The 16,751-nt window shown below is 36.9% G+C and overlaps 1 protein-coding gene across 1 annotated transcript; it reads right to left on the bottom strand.

The window, feature by feature from the left end:
* Positions 1-556: 556 nt before the first annotated feature.
* LOC140748687 (serine protease 33) lies at positions 557-15,135 on the bottom strand. Its single transcript, XM_073081540.1, has 9 exons — positions 14,916-15,135; positions 9,443-9,728; positions 8,416-8,608; positions 7,812-7,929; positions 5,373-5,502; positions 3,609-3,729; positions 2,850-3,097; positions 1,218-1,325; positions 557-738 (listed from the first exon to the last, which is right to left on the bottom strand). Exons 2-9 carry the CDS (start codon positions 9,657-9,659, stop codon positions 557-559), a joined length of 1,317 nt encoding a protein of 438 aa, XP_072937641.1. The 5' UTR covers positions 9,660-9,728; positions 14,916-15,135.
* Between the last annotated feature and the right edge of the window lie 1,616 nt (positions 15,136-16,751).

Below are 16,751 nucleotides of genomic sequence, written 5' to 3'. Positions count from 1 at the left end.
GTAAATGTTACGTGTATAGCCTTTAGGGGCCCTCCTGAGGTTTGGGGCCCTGCGCGTGGGCCCCCAGTGTCGCATTGTCCACAGAGTGAGTAGTGACTGCCCCTGGACTATGGGTATGGTCTATTGTTAACCAATTATTGTCCCACTGGGCACGCGTCTCCTCTCAGCGAGGAGTTAGCTCCTCCTCCCTCTCTCCCCCTCACCCCTTATAACCATTTTGTCTTTCAGTTAACTTCGATTAAGGTGTGTGAAATAAAATTTTAAAAGTGACGTTGTGGACGTAGTGATAGATGCCGGTAGGTTCACAGTCAGCTGAAGTATGACCAAAATATCGTGTGACCTAAAAGATGACCCTCAAACTTCCCTCTCCCCCTCCTAAAGACATAGTATACCTCTGACTATTATGATTTTAAAAGTGACCTCGAGACCCCCCCTACCCCCTTAACCCTCAGGACACTGCCTCTGTCTATTTATGACCACTGACACTTAGCACACCGTTAAAAATATGACAGAATTTAAAGGACTCCCCATTATAAGTAGAAAGGGGGGGACCTTTCTACTTAAAGTCAATATAATTCGTGATAGGGGTAATAACAGCGCGTATCCAACTAGCAGTGGTTTGAACGTTGTGGTAGATGCCTGGTTGATGGTCCACACCGCAGCCGAACCCAGCAGACGTGATGCCGACCAGGTAGTAGCGGCCGCTGTCCAGGACTATGAGTGGACCTCCGGAGTCACCTGGAAGAAATACATTATTTTTATCATAAATGATTTAAGAGAATTAATACAATCTGTAATCTAATAATTTTACCATGTACTTTCTCTAAGGAGCTCGAAGACCGCGTCGAAAATCGTCAATCGTGATGATCATGACAAGGACAATGGGACAAAATTATAGAACACAACCGGAGTCCTCCGAGCTCGATGCCGCTATTGGGCTCTGCCCAAGGGGAGCTGTTTACGCTCCTCCCGCACTTAGTGTTTACGACGGTATGCGGCCACTTACACCACAGTCCCCTTTTTTGCTTGCTGGACGGTTCGAGCTCCCATTCTTGCCGCCCGCAACCCCGGAAGCCCCCTTTTAGTCGCCTCTTACGTCAGGCAGGGGATACCGTAGCCCTATTCTAGTCCCGGGACTACAGGAAAAAAATGCATACATACCTACATAAATACATACAGATCATGTTAATAAAAGCGTAGCAAAAGATAGACCTTACCTAAACAAGCGTCCTGATGGCCATCGGAGTGGCCAGCACAGATCATCTCGGAATGTATTTCAACGGATATCTGTTTACTCTGATGCCAGTTGATACATTGTTCTGTACCTGAGAATAATTAGGGAATTTTAGTGTTTATATCAGTAGTAAAATCAATGATTTCATGGCGGCTTGAAACTCCGACTCACAGTCAAGGAGTCTATGTTCAAAATCAGATTTTTCAAAGCTTATTAGGAAGTAATAATATTATATCCGTTTTTATAATATAGGAGTAGCAGACGAACATGCAACCCACCTAATGGTAAGCGGCTACTGCTGCAATCAACGCCAGATACGTCGGCCACATACACGTCGCTACCCTTAAGGACTAAGCTGGAACGCCTCGGAAAAGTATCCCTTACCACATCCTTCAAGACTTAGAGGTCTATGAGCGGCAATTAGCAAATACTATTAGTTGAAATGAATCCTTTTTTTATAATATAGGAGTAGCAGACGAGCATACAGTCCACCTGATGGTAAGTGGTTATTGCCGCCCATGGACATCTGTAATCAACCCCAGATAGGATTAGATATTCCCACCTGAGGTCGGCCACAGATACGCCGCTACTCCTGAGGACTAAGCTGGAACGCCTCGGAAAAGTATGTCTCCCTTACCACACCCTTCAAACCAGAACACAGCAGCGCTTAACACTGTTGTTATTAGGTAGAAGTAGGTGTGGCGGTGGTGCCGCCGGAGTCGAACCACAAAGGGTTCTACCACCTTCAAAACCTTGTTTGCAACTTCAATCTTATAAAAATACATGAGAAATCCTAGGAAATTATATAACTTTTATTATTTCATCTATATACCATAAAGCGTTATATTACTTATATTTGATACAATTTTGTTTGATTTTGTAGGATTCGAATCAATTATACTCTATATGATTTGATTGATTCATCATAAAGCGAATTTATTTTCAATTTGATTTAATTGTCTAGAATCCCATTAGATTTTAATAAATCCATTCAATATGAATTGATTTGAATGACTCACTGAATGGGCGTAGAAAGCTTTCATTCAACACTCATATTATTATTGTATGTATTATCATTTGTCGACACACTTTCGCTTTCTCATTCATTCTTCGAAAATTCCATTTCTTATTGTACTGGTATTAAACCTACTTACAGTATTTTATATAACTGAATTTCTCAACATACAGATAGCCAGAATTTAGAAGGTGGTAGAACCCTCTGTGGTTCGACTCCGGCGGCACCACCGCCACACCTATTTCTGTTATAACAGCAGTGTTAAGCGCTGCTGCGTTCTGGTTTGAAGGTTGTGGTGAAGAGTGTTTCATTAGTCCTCAGGGGAAGCAGCGCATCTAGCACCGACTTCAGGTAGGAATCCTATCTGGGGTCGATTACAGATGTCCATGACAGTAGCCTTATCACGTCCCTTACCACACCAAAACACAGCAGCGCTTAACACTACTGTTATAACAGAAATAGGTGTGGCGGTGATGCCAGAATCGAACGACAGAGGGTTCTACCATTTCAAAACCTTTATTTTACTCATTAATACACTTAATAATACTCTTACTCTTATTTTACTTTTTATTACACTTACTTATTTTAAATAATACTTACTCAAAATAGGAACAGTCGCGGACCTCAGCAGATTAGTCCCCGTGTGTCCGTTACTCGCGTCGGTTTTGCCCCACCCGGCGATAACTCCGGACTTGCCCCGGAGCTCCAGATCCACGTCAGGGAGACATATGGGGAGGATATGACTTGTGTAGGTTATTGGGCGGGATAGCTTGAGTAACGCTATGTCGTAACGGTCTGGTTGAGTCATACGGAACTGGAAAAGTGGGTGGAGAATCTTTTGGACGACCCTGTGGAAAATGGGCGTATATTTTTATGGGGAATTGTTTAATTTTTGTAATTTTTTGTAAATTTTCTAGTTGAACTATTTGTAGTTAAAAAATAATACTTAAGCTACACGATACTTATTACTTTAACGCTACACGATACATACCTACTTACATAGATACATACATAATGTCTAGTCGAACCTGAAACCTGCTACATATCAAACCTTTTCGCCCTTTACTCGGGTAAAAAAAAATGATTTTAATATGGTTCCAGTTATTTTTTACTAACTATTTTTCTAATAGCTCTTCTAAGTTCTTCTTCTTTTTTGGCAAAGGGAGATCTCCCTGTGAGCCATATGCTCCGACAGTCTCAGTTCGGAGCTCGTATACGAGTATGTATACGGTGTTGTAAAAACTTTAACAGTTTGATTCAGAAACGTGTAGCGCCATCCCCGCCAAGGCGCAACAATTATTTATTATAATTCAATTAAATACCATACCCAATAATAACATACTAATAATAATAACATACCCAAGTTTCCTGGCAGTATGTGCGCCAGCGGTGGTGTCGAGGGCGCCCAGCCACACAGCAATATCTCTAGGGCGGGCGCGCGATACGCAATGGGCGGCGGTGGCTACGAACCATCTTGAAACTGAAAATATATTGAAATTAATGAGTGAAATAATACAAGCCCAATTAAAAGTGAACAACGATTACAAGCAAAATGTGGAATGAACTTCCTCCTGAGGTGTACCCTCAGAACTATGACATGCGGCTCTTCAAGAGGGGTGTAAAAAGAACTCTCCTTCAAAGCCAGCGATGCATTGGTGACTCCTCTAGTATTGCAAATGTCCATAGGCGACGGTGACTGCTTTCCATCAGGTAGCCCGCCTGCCTTATCGTTAGGTTAAATATAAAAAAAGACAAGCAGTGAAATTAGGTGTCTCGATCAAGAAGTCCTAGATTCGAATCCCAGGTAAGGTGTATGATTTTTCTAACTTATTTGCGTATGAGAAATTAATTATCACTTGTTTTAACAGTGAAAAAAAACATCCTGCATCCTTAAGAAATCTTGAAAAAAGTTCTCAAAATTATGTGAAATCGATCAATTGGCAATTTGCCAGCGCTGTGGACTATGGCCTAATCCTTCTCAATCTGAGAAGAGACCCGTGCCCAGCAGCGAGAAAGTGATGGATTGAGTCACTGCTGGGCTATGCTTCCATGCTTCTATCTTATCTCTTTCTATGCTTCCACATTTCAATTAAATAATATAATTATTCTTGCACAAAATTTTACGATTTTTAAATAAGCAACAGTAGACAAACAACTTTTTGATCAAGACTGTGATTTAGAGGACTTTTTTTTATAATATAGGGGTAGCAGACGAGCATGCAGTCCACCTGATGGTAAGTGGCTACTGCCGCCCGTGGACATCTGTAATCAACCCCAGATAGGATTAGATATTTCTACCTGAGGTCGGCCACAGATGCGTCGCTACCCCTGAGGACTAAGCTGGAACAACTCGGAAAAGTATGCCTACCTTACCACACCCTTCAAAACGAAACACATGTTATGAGGCAGTACTAGGTGTGGCGGTGGTGCCGCCGGAGTCGAACAAACACAAAGGGTTATATGTATATGTATCATGTTTTGCTCTCTGAAGTTTATATAAATGTTATAAAAAACAAAACCAATTCTTAAAAACACTACTACTGTTTGCTTGTAACACCATCTAGCGCCATCTTATAAAATACAGAAATAACCAATATGATACAGCTATTCAAGAACTCCACAACAGATGGAGCTGTACCCTTACCAAGAGTTCTCAAAACATCCTACAATTTTACGTTACGTTTACTCAATCCGTTTGCTTCAGTAGAATGAGTTGTCAAGTGACGATAAACTTTTTGTCTGCTTCACATGTTCGCAAAAAAGAAAGACAAAACATAAAACGCCATTTTGTCAATTTAGACACAATGTGATCTGATCTGATACAATCCGCTTGGGGCGCTGATTGGAAATTGTATGGGCAAATAATATAATTAATACTATACACCTTGTATTTTTATTATTTTTTGTTGTTTTTTCGATTACCTTTTTTTGTTCTTTATTTTTAATTAAGTCTTATATTTTTTGTTTTCTGTTTTATAATATTTTTGTGTATTTTTTTGTGTGGCAATAAATGAATTCTATTATTATTATTATTAAATACGTAAACAAATACTAAAACAGTCATATTTGTCACGTAAAAACTCATAGTAAGGGTACATACAGTTTATTATATATTACAATTACCTAGCACCCCCCCACATTGGAACTCAGATATCCTGACATGGGCTTGCCAGGGGAACTCCGCGAATCTCGCTTCTCGGCCTCCAATGATCCTCTTCTGGAGTATCCTTGTTGCAGGGAGACCACAGTCCACCTGTAAAATAATAACCAATAACTAAAAAACTAAAAAAAACTAAAACGCGTTCTACACTCCCAGCCCTTCACTAGGATTCCCTGTAGCGCTATGGACACACAAAGAGATAAATACACAAACACCCAGACCCAGAAACAGAAACCTAAATTCATCATTTAGATATCTGTCTGGCCGGGGATCGAACCCGGGACCCTCTGCGCGTCAGACCGGTATGGTGACCGCTGTGCTACGGGGTTGTCATATCTGTGAGCTAATTATTCCTGAAAGACTATTCTATATATTGAAGATTCAATAACAGCTCCTTATCTTCTCTACCAATCCATTCTATGGCATCCTATTCTCTGAACAATATACTTAATATCCTTCTTTCTTTTATACAGTTTCCCGCTAGATTGCTCACCAGAAATTAATTCGGCTTGTAGGCAGCCCATAATAAGCCGTTGGGCATTCAAGGTTGTGCCTCAAGGTCTCGTGCGATGTTGCCGCCTCACCGACCTGCGCGCGCATCCCAACGGCCGATGCAACGGCCGTTCGCGCGCCGCCGCCCGCGCTTTTGTATTAGTCTGGTTGAGTCCTCGATGCCGAGCGTTACGTATTTGTGTTTCGTATAGCAAGTAATAACTTACATATTGTTACAGGCTTCTATTAAAATTAAAATTAATACACCCTTACATAACTAAATAAATGTTGAAGACTGTTAACGGTATGTTTGTATTGCAAAAATCAAACATAGCCTAGGGGTTGAAATGCCTCTGGATCGAGAGGTCCAAGGTTCAAATCCCACCCACGCACCTCTGTCTTTTCAGCGCTATGTGCGTAATACAAATTAATTATCAATTGCTTAAACGGTGAAAGAAAACATCGTAAAAAACCTACATGACGTTTGAGAGTTTAAAATAAGTTCTTAAAAGTTTGTGAAGTCTATCAAATTGCACTTGGCTAGCGCGGTGTCTACTTTATTATTAGTGGTGACGGCCTTCTCATTATGAGAGGAGACACGTGCCCAGCAATGTGATAGTAACGGGTTGACGACTAAATACTGATAACTTTCATTAACATTCTATAGCATTCCACATCCATGTCACAAGTACTCCAGAACTTAGTCAACCAGATTGTTTCAACGGCAGTACACAAAGCCATTATGCTACAATTTGCTGCTAATCGCCACACAATGATAGTATAGAGCGCTAAATGTGTTCTAATGACAATATAAACACTATTACACATTGTAGAAAGTTTAGCGAAACTTGTAATGAGTATTTCCTATTTAACCTTGATGAAGTAAACAATGATTTTTACTTTTTTTATACTACTGGAGTAGTTAATGACAAGTCTATGTGGTCACTTTTCATGGTCACCAACTCCACATAAAACAGGTCCTGCCTGAAGCCGACCACAGATGCGTTGTCATTCCAAATGATGATTTTTTTAAAATATAGGAGTAGCAGACGAGCATGCTGTCCACCTGATGGTAAGAGGCTACTGCCGCCCATGGACATCTGTAGTCAACCCCAGATAAGATTACTTTCCTATCTGGGATCGACCACAGATACGCCGCTACTCCAGGACCATACTGGAATGCCTCGGAAAAATATATCTCCCTTCCCACACCCTTAAAACCAGAACACAGGCGCACTTAACACTACTGTTAATAGACAGAAATAGGTGTGGCAGTGCCGCCGGAGTCGAACCACAAAGGTTTCTACCACCTCAAAAACTTTCTTATTTTCATTATTTAACTGTTCTGTACCACCACTCTCTGTTGGATAGGGGCACTTTTATTAATTGGAGGACTAGGTTATTTTCTATACAGATTGACGGTGAAAAATAAAATCTAGTAGGCCTTTGTAAGACGCTCAATTCTACAAGAATTAACGACAATTCTCATAATTAAGTTAAACTTGAAATTGCAGTTCATCGAAGCACTGTGCTAACAAAGCTGTATTAATACCTTTGGGTTCGATCACCAGCCACATCTAAATATATATAACTCAAAGGTGACTGACTGACATAGTGATCTATCAACGCACAGCCCAAACCACTGGACGGATCGGGCTGAAATTTGGCATGCAGGTAGATGTTATGACGTAGGCATCCGCTAAGAAAAGATTTTGATCAGGGGATAAAACTGGAGATGAAAATATTACTTCGTAACGCGAGCAAAGCCGCGGGCAAAAGTTCGTAAATAATATAACTTTAGATTTTTTTTAGGTGTGGGTGTTTTTGCACTCGTCTTTATGTAGGCATAGCACCGACCCTATAAAAATATTGTGTGTGCGTTGCTTATTATTAACATTTCTCAAATTCACCTGAGTGACGTCATCATCCACTCTCCGTCTAAACACGTTGGTTGGCACCACGCTGCGCTGTGGCACTTGCCGCAGCTTCGGTGGCACCACCTTGTAGTGCCAGTCTGATGAAGGTATACTGTAACCAAAAACTATAGGTTAATGAAGAGTTCCCATGGTAACAAATACAGTTCCATCTGAAAATGACTCTCAAATGATCCAAATTTTATTTGTGTTTTCATAATGTTTAATCACAATATTCGAAGTGTACGGTGATACAATTGTGAACATAAACTAATTTTATTATTCAACTAACTACAATTATATTTAACAAACTGCTTCAGAATTTAGGACAGTTGAAAACAGAATGTCATCTCAGTTACATATCGTGTATGTTTTGTTACTAACAGTTCAAAAATTATAATTTTGGACGCAAATTCTGCAATAAGCGAATTTAAATAAATTTAATTTGCATTCACACGGACATTTTCCTTAATCCGTCTGTCATTTAATCACAATATTTTTTGCTATCAAAGCAAACGTATTTAAACACATATATATTCATCGAACATACTCTGTCTAAAACAAAGTTTGAGTCGATGCAAATACTTTGGTAAAAACTTACGTATTATCAAAATCATTTCTCTCCTGCTGCGGCGTGACACAGCACGAGAAGAGCCAGCCGCCGCCACACCCTCTCGCCCTGGTTCCACCTCGGAGCCAGCACGTCAGCGACAGGGTACACGGCTTTACCTCAGACCCGATGGTACAGGAGGTAGGATACCCGAGGAATGAGGCCAGCACTCGGCTGGAGAGGACTGGAATTGGAAGTTTTTTGTTACTGTTTTTATTTATTTATTTATTCTTTATTGACCATTTTAAAAACAGTGTGGTACAAAAGACGGACTTAATGCTAAATAGCATTATCTCCCAGTCAATCTTAGGGATGTGCAAAAAATTGAAGGCGGTACAACTATACTTAAAAAATAATAATAATAATAAATAGGAAATAAAATAAAATTAAAAAAGGGAGGAAGGAGAACATGAATAAAGAAAGAATGTGAGAAAGAAAGAGAAAAAAAAAGAAATAAGATATAAATAGATGAGAAGTAAATACATTTTAAAATAAATTACTACGTGAAAATGAAGAAAAATTGTGTAGACACCATATCTAATGATGAACTAAATTACAATAGTGAGCAAAGACATCCTTTTTAAAAGTGTATTTGGGGCACATTGTGTTATTGTTATTCTTTGTTGTTTTGTTTTGTTTTTTTTTTTTTTTTTTTTTTTTTTTTATAATATGGGAGTAGTAGACGAGCATGCAGTCCACCTGATGGTAAGTGGCTACTGCCGCCCATGGACATCTGTAATCAACCCCAGATAGGATTAGATATTCCTACCTGAGGTCGGCCACAGATGCGCCGCTACCCCTGAGAACTAAGCTGGAATGCCTCGGAAAAGTCTGTCTCCCTTACCATACCCTTCAAAACGGAACACAGCAGCGCCTAAGCATTGCTATCATTAGGTAGCAATAGGTGTGGCGGTGGTGCCGCCGGAGTCGAACCACAAAGGGTTCTACCTTCAAAAAAAGTTATATTTACTATTAGACAACTACGCAAATTAAAGAGCAAATATTAAAATTAATTTACCTTCAACCCCATTCACTTGACCAGTAACATTTAATATCATCAGCGGCAACAGCATCCGCCATTTCGACCGCCACCTCGGCCGCCATCTTGTTGTCGGCCATCTTGTTCTCACATTTCTGTAGATCTTTCTTCTATCTCTATGGTTATCTCTGGTTCTTTTTTCTCTATTCCTTTGTCTATGAATCCATTTTGTGCGATTGTATTTTACCGTTGACATGTCGACAATATTATATTTTTGTGATCGGACATATCGGTAGGAATTCAGGAATGGTGATTTATTTTTAATCTGTAATAAATGAAAGTGTTAAAGCAAATAAGTTAAAATTAATCCTAATAAAAAATCATATGACTCCCGAATTTATGACAGATAAAGATATATATTAAATAATTAAAATTTAGACACGTAATATGTAATACTAACATTTAAATATATTTATAATGCGATTTAATGATATATTATACATTAATTAATGCACTTGACAACTAAATAGAATTACGAATCTTTGACATGTATAATTAATTTAAAAAATGAATAATAATTGTATGTTGTGCTATATTTATCATGGAAATGTAACCTAATGTAAATTAATTCTGCTACCTCTAGTTTTTTGCGACACCCTCTCAGAGCATCACATATTGCATATATTTTGTTGTAAGTTGTGTGTGTATTTTGCAATGAATAAATAAATACTCTTGGACTTTGTGTCGGACTTGGAGTCTTGGAGACTTGAAGTCGGTCGGCGGCACGTGTTCTTTTTTTTATAATAAAGGAGTAGCAGACGAGCATGCAGTCCACCTGATGGCAAGTGGCTACTGCCGTATGAACATCTGTAATCAACCCCAGATAGGATTAGATATTCCTGCCTGAGGTCGGCCACAGATGCGCTGCTACCCCTGAGGAATAAGGTGGAATGCCTCGGAAAAGTCTGTCTCCCTTACCACACCCTTCAAAACGGAACACAGTAGCGCCTAACACTGCTGTTATTAGGTAGAAATAGGTGTGGCGGTGGAGCCGCCGGAGTCAAACGACAAAAGGTTCTACCACCTTCGATAAATAGTAAAGTTTTTTTTTAATCAAGAAAAAAAAAACTCCTGTTATTTTTCATCAAAAGTAAGGATTTTGACGTCCAAAAAAAATATTTTTTAACAACCACCCTAAAATATGTACACGACAATAATTGTTCATACTTGTATGTATATCCCTAATTTATTCAGGTTTTATAATCAAGCAAAGCCTTGTTTGAAGGCTTGACAATTAAGCGGAGCGAAAGCGTCGCACGCGTGACAGCCTTTCGGGGACATGACCCCATCGTTAACGCGAAAATTAAAGCCTTAACGAAGCCAATTAATTAGATTTCTTTGTTTAAAAACTGATTTCATTTTTAACACGCTTTTATTAGCTTGGGTTGTATGTATGTATGTAGGTATTTTCGAACCTGATAAATGGAGCACCCCACGCTTTTTTCACAATTATACTATTTACTGTTCCTTAATTGATTCTTACATTGAAAATTATTTTCTACTTTTAGTTAATTTTATCATAAAAGCGTGTTTTTTAGTTTTTTGAACTACATTTATTCAATACAGTTTCTGTCAGTTGACTGTCAATAATGATAATAATAATTATTGTTCGTAGTTTATAATCGATCTGTGTTTTTTTACCAAAGATCGAAAAATTATAAGTTTTAGTCTAGTAGATAATGAAATGATAATGATAATGCTTAATAGATAATGAAGAAATTGTCAAGTGTAGATCTCTGGCACGCAAAAAATTTGATAGATTGAAAATTAATAATGAATATTAAGTGATTATATTATTTTGATATCATGGTCGTGCTGCCAATTAGTAATTCTATAATTACAACAAAACTAGGTAATTAATACCTTATGGTAACTTTCCTGCTCATATACCATAGATAATTATAGATATCTCACCGCCTTGTAATTGAAGGAAGCCATTAAATGGCTTAAACGGCTCACATTTCTATCAGCAATTTAATGGCTGTCATGGTGTAATTTACGCGGAGCAATGCCGACATGCGCAGTTAAGTAGTGCAAAAACACGAAATCAAAGAAAACGTGCGGAGAAATATCGTTTCATTCGTAAATGATCTAAAAACTATATTTTTTGAATATATTTCAAAACCGAAAATAGATGACAGTGACAATTTCAATTCTCAAAACTGGTTACATTTTCTTGTTAGGAGTGAGTAATCTTCACTAATCTATGTCATATACTTACATTATTCGCACTTTTAACACAACTTAAAAGGAATTTACTGTCCAAATTTGAATTTGGACTGAATTTCAGAGAGGACAAGGCTTTTTAAGAGATATAAGCTAATGATGTTTGATAATTGAGACTAGAGAAGCGCCGAATATTCGTTTGGTATTCGGTATTCGGCGTATTCGGTATCTTTTTTGCTTTTTGTATTCGGCCGAATTATTCGGTTTTGGTGCCGAATATCTACGGTTCGTGTATTTCTATTTTCTTGTGTACACGACATGGTACAGGACTAAAATACAAATCTTCTTATGTAAGATTTATGTTATATTATTATAAATTATAAGTCAAACTCAAATCCTATGAAGAATGTGTTGAATAAAGCTAAATAAAATAAAGAAATTAAACTTCAAATCAAGATTTAATTTGATACCTCAAGTCAACACATTACTTACTTAATCTATTGATTGCTAGCTTTTGCTACTTAGTATAGTCAACATTTATTTTAAACTTTAAATCAGTATTTATTTTTAAAACTCAAATCAACATTTTAAAGTGTTTTAATGAACACACATAACCGGCAAATTGACAATAAACAAATGGTAAACCGAATAATTCGGCCGAATATTCGGTTCGGTAAAGGTTAAACCGAATATTATTCGGTATTCGGTTATTCGGTGAAACCACTGTTCGGGGCATCTCTAATTGAGACATGTTATTATGTAACGGGTACTCACGATATGCGTTTTTTATTGCCGTTATTTTACACTATGTAATATTGTCAGTAAAGTGACAGCCTACGGAGCCCAAGGTTTGAATCCCTCTTAGGGTTAGCCTCTAATGTTTCAAGTGTTAGATTGTAACGGAAGTTATCGTAAGGAATCGTGGTTGCAGTCTACCAATTTGGACTATGGCTAAGCCCCTGTCTTTCTGCGAGAAATCTCGTGCCCACCAATGGGACAGTAATGAGTAATTATCAGTAGAAGTTAGAGTATAATTAAGTAAATAGAACGAGATAGTGTATCGTTTAAAATAACTAACTTTAAAATAGAAATAACTAAAATTATATATAAAATAAATGAGCCAGGCATAAGAGATATAATAGTTGGGTACACTTCCGCGAAACAAGACTATTTAGAAACATTACATTGAATTTTACACAATAACAAGGAAATATTAAAAAGAGCGAAAGTAACCTACATGTCTTTGAAATGTAAATGAAAGATCGCAAGTGCTTTGTAAAGCAATGAATGAATGAAAAGTATTTACTTTGTACAAGTACGGTATTTAAAAAGGGCCAGTTATTTTCGCTGTATTTCTTTTTCTACACTAATATTATAAAGAGGAAAACTTTGTTTGTTTGTTTGGTTGTAATGAATAGGCTCAAAAACTACTGGACCGATTTAAAAAAATCTTTCACCATTCGAAAGCTACATTATCCACGAGTAACATCCTTACTAGTCCTTACTCCTTACTAATATTATAAATCCGAAAGTAACTCTGTCTGTCTGTCTGGTTGTCTTTTCTTCACGCCTAAACCACTGAACCGATTTTAATGAAATTTTGTACAAAGATAGTCTGAGACCCGAGAAAAGACATAGGATAGTTTTTATCCCGGAAATCCCACGGGAACTAGGGATGGCGATCTAAGATCGATTAATCGGAGAATCGATCTTTTGGACCAAAAAAATCGATTATTTTAATCGATATTAGTGAGAATTGAATCGTAAACTTTACATTTGATCAACTGATCTTTACCAATGTTGTTGTCCATGAGCCCACGAAGGTTTCAGAGTTGGTAAGACCAATTTTCGCCAGGTCATTCCAATGAAGGTACGAATTTTCAGTTATGTTAGTATGTCATATTATTTTCTTTCAAACGCGGGCGAAGCCGCGGGCAATAACTAGTAGGCTATATTTTATATGAAATATATTTGATAAATAGATTTTGAGGCGGTACAAAGTTTGCCGGCTCAGCTAGTTTTATAATATGAGAGTAGCAGTCGAGCATGCAGTCCTGATGGTAAGTGGCTACTGCTGCCCATGGACATCCGTAATCAACCCAGAATAGGATTAGATATTTCTACCTGAGGACGACCACAGATGCGCCGCTACCCCTGAAGACTTAGCTGGAACACATCGGAAAAGTATATCTCCCTTACTACATCCTTCAAACCCGAACAGAGCAGCGCTCAATACTATTGTTAATAGGCAAAAATGGGTGTGGTGGTGGTGCCACCGGAGTCGAACCACAAAGGATTATACTACCTTCAAACCTTATGTAATGCGCACATAATTGTTGAAGATAAGAAGAAATAACTGGGATTCAAACTTCGAACACACAGAAAGTAACTGAATTTCTAATCTCTAGGCTATGACTGCCTTTTTGTTAAATGCCTACTTCCAATAACTTGATACTTACAATTATAAGGCCTTAAGGTAAGCAATGTAAGGGCTATTTGATTAAAAGTATCAAATTTTAATCACGCCTAAGGGCTAATGAAATGATTGAAAATAGTCACCATCAGGCATGAAATACGTAACACCAAAGTGACTATTTTAATTAAATAGCCTAAGCATTTGTTTTTAATCAAACATTCTTCGATTCATCATCAACCCATTACTGTCCCACTGCTGGGAACGGGTCTCCTCTCCGAATGAGAAGGATTCTTCGATTAATTACTTTTAATCAGATAGCCTAAGGACTATTTTCCTTTTAATTGAACCTTTTACTTTTAAAGAAATAACCTAAGGGCTATTTTCCTTTTAATTGAACCTTTTAATCAAAGAGCCTAAGGGCTATTGTATGTTTAATCAAACCTTTTACTTTTAATCAAGTAGTTTAAGAGCTAGGTTTCTTTTTATCAAATCTTTTACTTGTTTTAATCAAACTTTTACTTTTAATCAAGTAGCCTAAGGGTTATTTTCCTTTTAATCAAAGCTTTTACTTTTACTCACATTCCACAAGGTAAGTGTTAGTTATACGTCTGCAACTACCTTCAGGTTGAGATGGCCTGGACCATAATGCATTGATCTGCCTCAGTGCAAATCGGTGGAGCATTATAAGTGAAATTTTAGATCAGTTTTTCTGTATCATATAGTCTGGGTTTTGAGCTTAGATCTTGTAATATTGATTGTAGTAAATTAAAGTTTTAGGATATCTAGGTCAAAAACTAGGTATCTTCATTCAAATCTCTCAGCCTAACCCGATTATACGAACAGGCTTTAAAGTTCTGTATAAATACTCACATTACACCTTTCACTTTTAGATCTAAAACACTTTCACTCCACAAAACACTTCTAAATGTCTCAATCTTATATTAACGATGTATTTTTTTGGTTTAAATATTTATTTTCGTGGTTACAAAATTTCCGGTACAAAAGACTTCAACGCGTTCACTTAAACTTCGAAAAAATTAAATTGACTTTTTTTTTAGGTTTTTCGCAAACGTCATTCCCATCCGACGGTTGGTGGTGGACTGTCGTACGTTTTCTCAAAACTGGTCGCTAAAGCTGGTTTTGCGTTGCGCTATCACGATTATTATAGATCTAGTTGTAACAGTTTCACGTTTTCGTTGTTTTAATCGAAATTATGGGGAAAATTAACTTCGCGTTAGGCTTCGATGACCGATTTCATGGTATATGACCATACGTTAAGTTTAAGGGAACTGTCCTGTTTATTAATACTGAGTTATTTCACGTTTCTTAATGATATCAAATAGAAAATTTAAAATTTGAGCACTTTGTAAGGAAAAGACTTACAAATAAAATATAGTAGGCCAAACTTATAGGTTTTGTTATTTCTTCCAAAAGCTTCGGGTGAAAGTATTGTCAAAATTTCTTAAAGCAGTAAGAAATATCCTGTGGAAAGGGACTAATAAACCTAATTAAAAATATTTAAGACAAATACGCCTTCTCCTACGGTTTTGCTTGAAGTAAATATGTACATACATATTTGAAGGTTTTTATTTCATCCCCCAAGAACTTTACATAATTAAATAAGAAGATTTGTTTTATTATTTTTAATTAAACTTGCTTTATTATAATACATACAGCCTTTTTATGTATTCTTAACGTTTTAAACAAAACAATATGTTTTAAGAATTTTATCTTATTAAAATGTTATTATTTATTTTTCTTTAATTGTTTTTGTCAATAATCCAAAAAATATCCAGGACATCAACCAAAACATATACGCTTTGCCGTTTTCAGATTCACTAACTAATATTTACTACAATATTTATAGTAGTTTATGTATTTTCATGAATTAATCTTTGTGGTAATACTTAGAAAGGTAGTCAATTGTTAAGATTTCTTTAAATATTTACTACTCTTACTATAATTATACATTTTATTAATATTTTTAACACGCTTTTATTAGCTTGGATTGTATGTATGTAGGTATGTATGTAACTAAGTAACAGAATCGTTGAACACGATTTCTATCCACTTTGAAAGTTCAGTTAAATTCAAAATTTTGAAGAATTATCAAAAACCAATGACAATACACGATTTTAATAATTTTGTACCACTGTTCTTATCGACATCCTCAGGATTAACGATTTTCGAGGCGATTTTGTTCGAGCGCCTTAGAAAAAGTTCATCGCAAAGTTACCAGATTGCAACAATTATTACCACCCTTTTTTTACAATTTACTATTACCTGTTCCTTAATTGATTCCTAGATTGAAAATTATTTTCTACTATTTAGTTCATTTTATCACAAAACCGTGTTTTTTAGTTTTTGTAATAATGACTATTTGGCAAAATTGAATAAACTACCAGACATGCAGACTTTTTAATATTATTTAGATAAAAATCGATTTAAGTACATAAAATTATTTTTTCGCACGAAAAACATAGGTCGTTTAATAAGGTTGTATGCTTAATGAAGTATGGAAATAAATGCGGCATAATCACGTTATAACGGTAGGCTTTCGGGGTCAACAGCTGATCGCAAAAACACTCGAATAGCGGACCGGCTGGGAATAATTGGTACACGCTAAAACTAAACCTTTTATATTGAGATTTTTATAATACAAGAGAAGCAGACGAGCATGCTGCATGGTAAGTGGCTACTGCCGCC

This window comes from Epargyreus clarus, unplaced genomic scaffold (genome assembly GCF_041222505.1).
Source record: "Epargyreus clarus isolate Ecla_fem2 unplaced genomic scaffold, WU_Ecla_fem_2.2 ptg000016l, whole genome shotgun sequence".
Taxonomy (NCBI): domain Eukaryota; kingdom Metazoa; phylum Arthropoda; class Insecta; order Lepidoptera; family Hesperiidae; genus Epargyreus; species Epargyreus clarus.
Note: the sequence above shows the minus strand (reverse complement) of the source record. Positions and strands in the feature narration are given on the sequence as shown.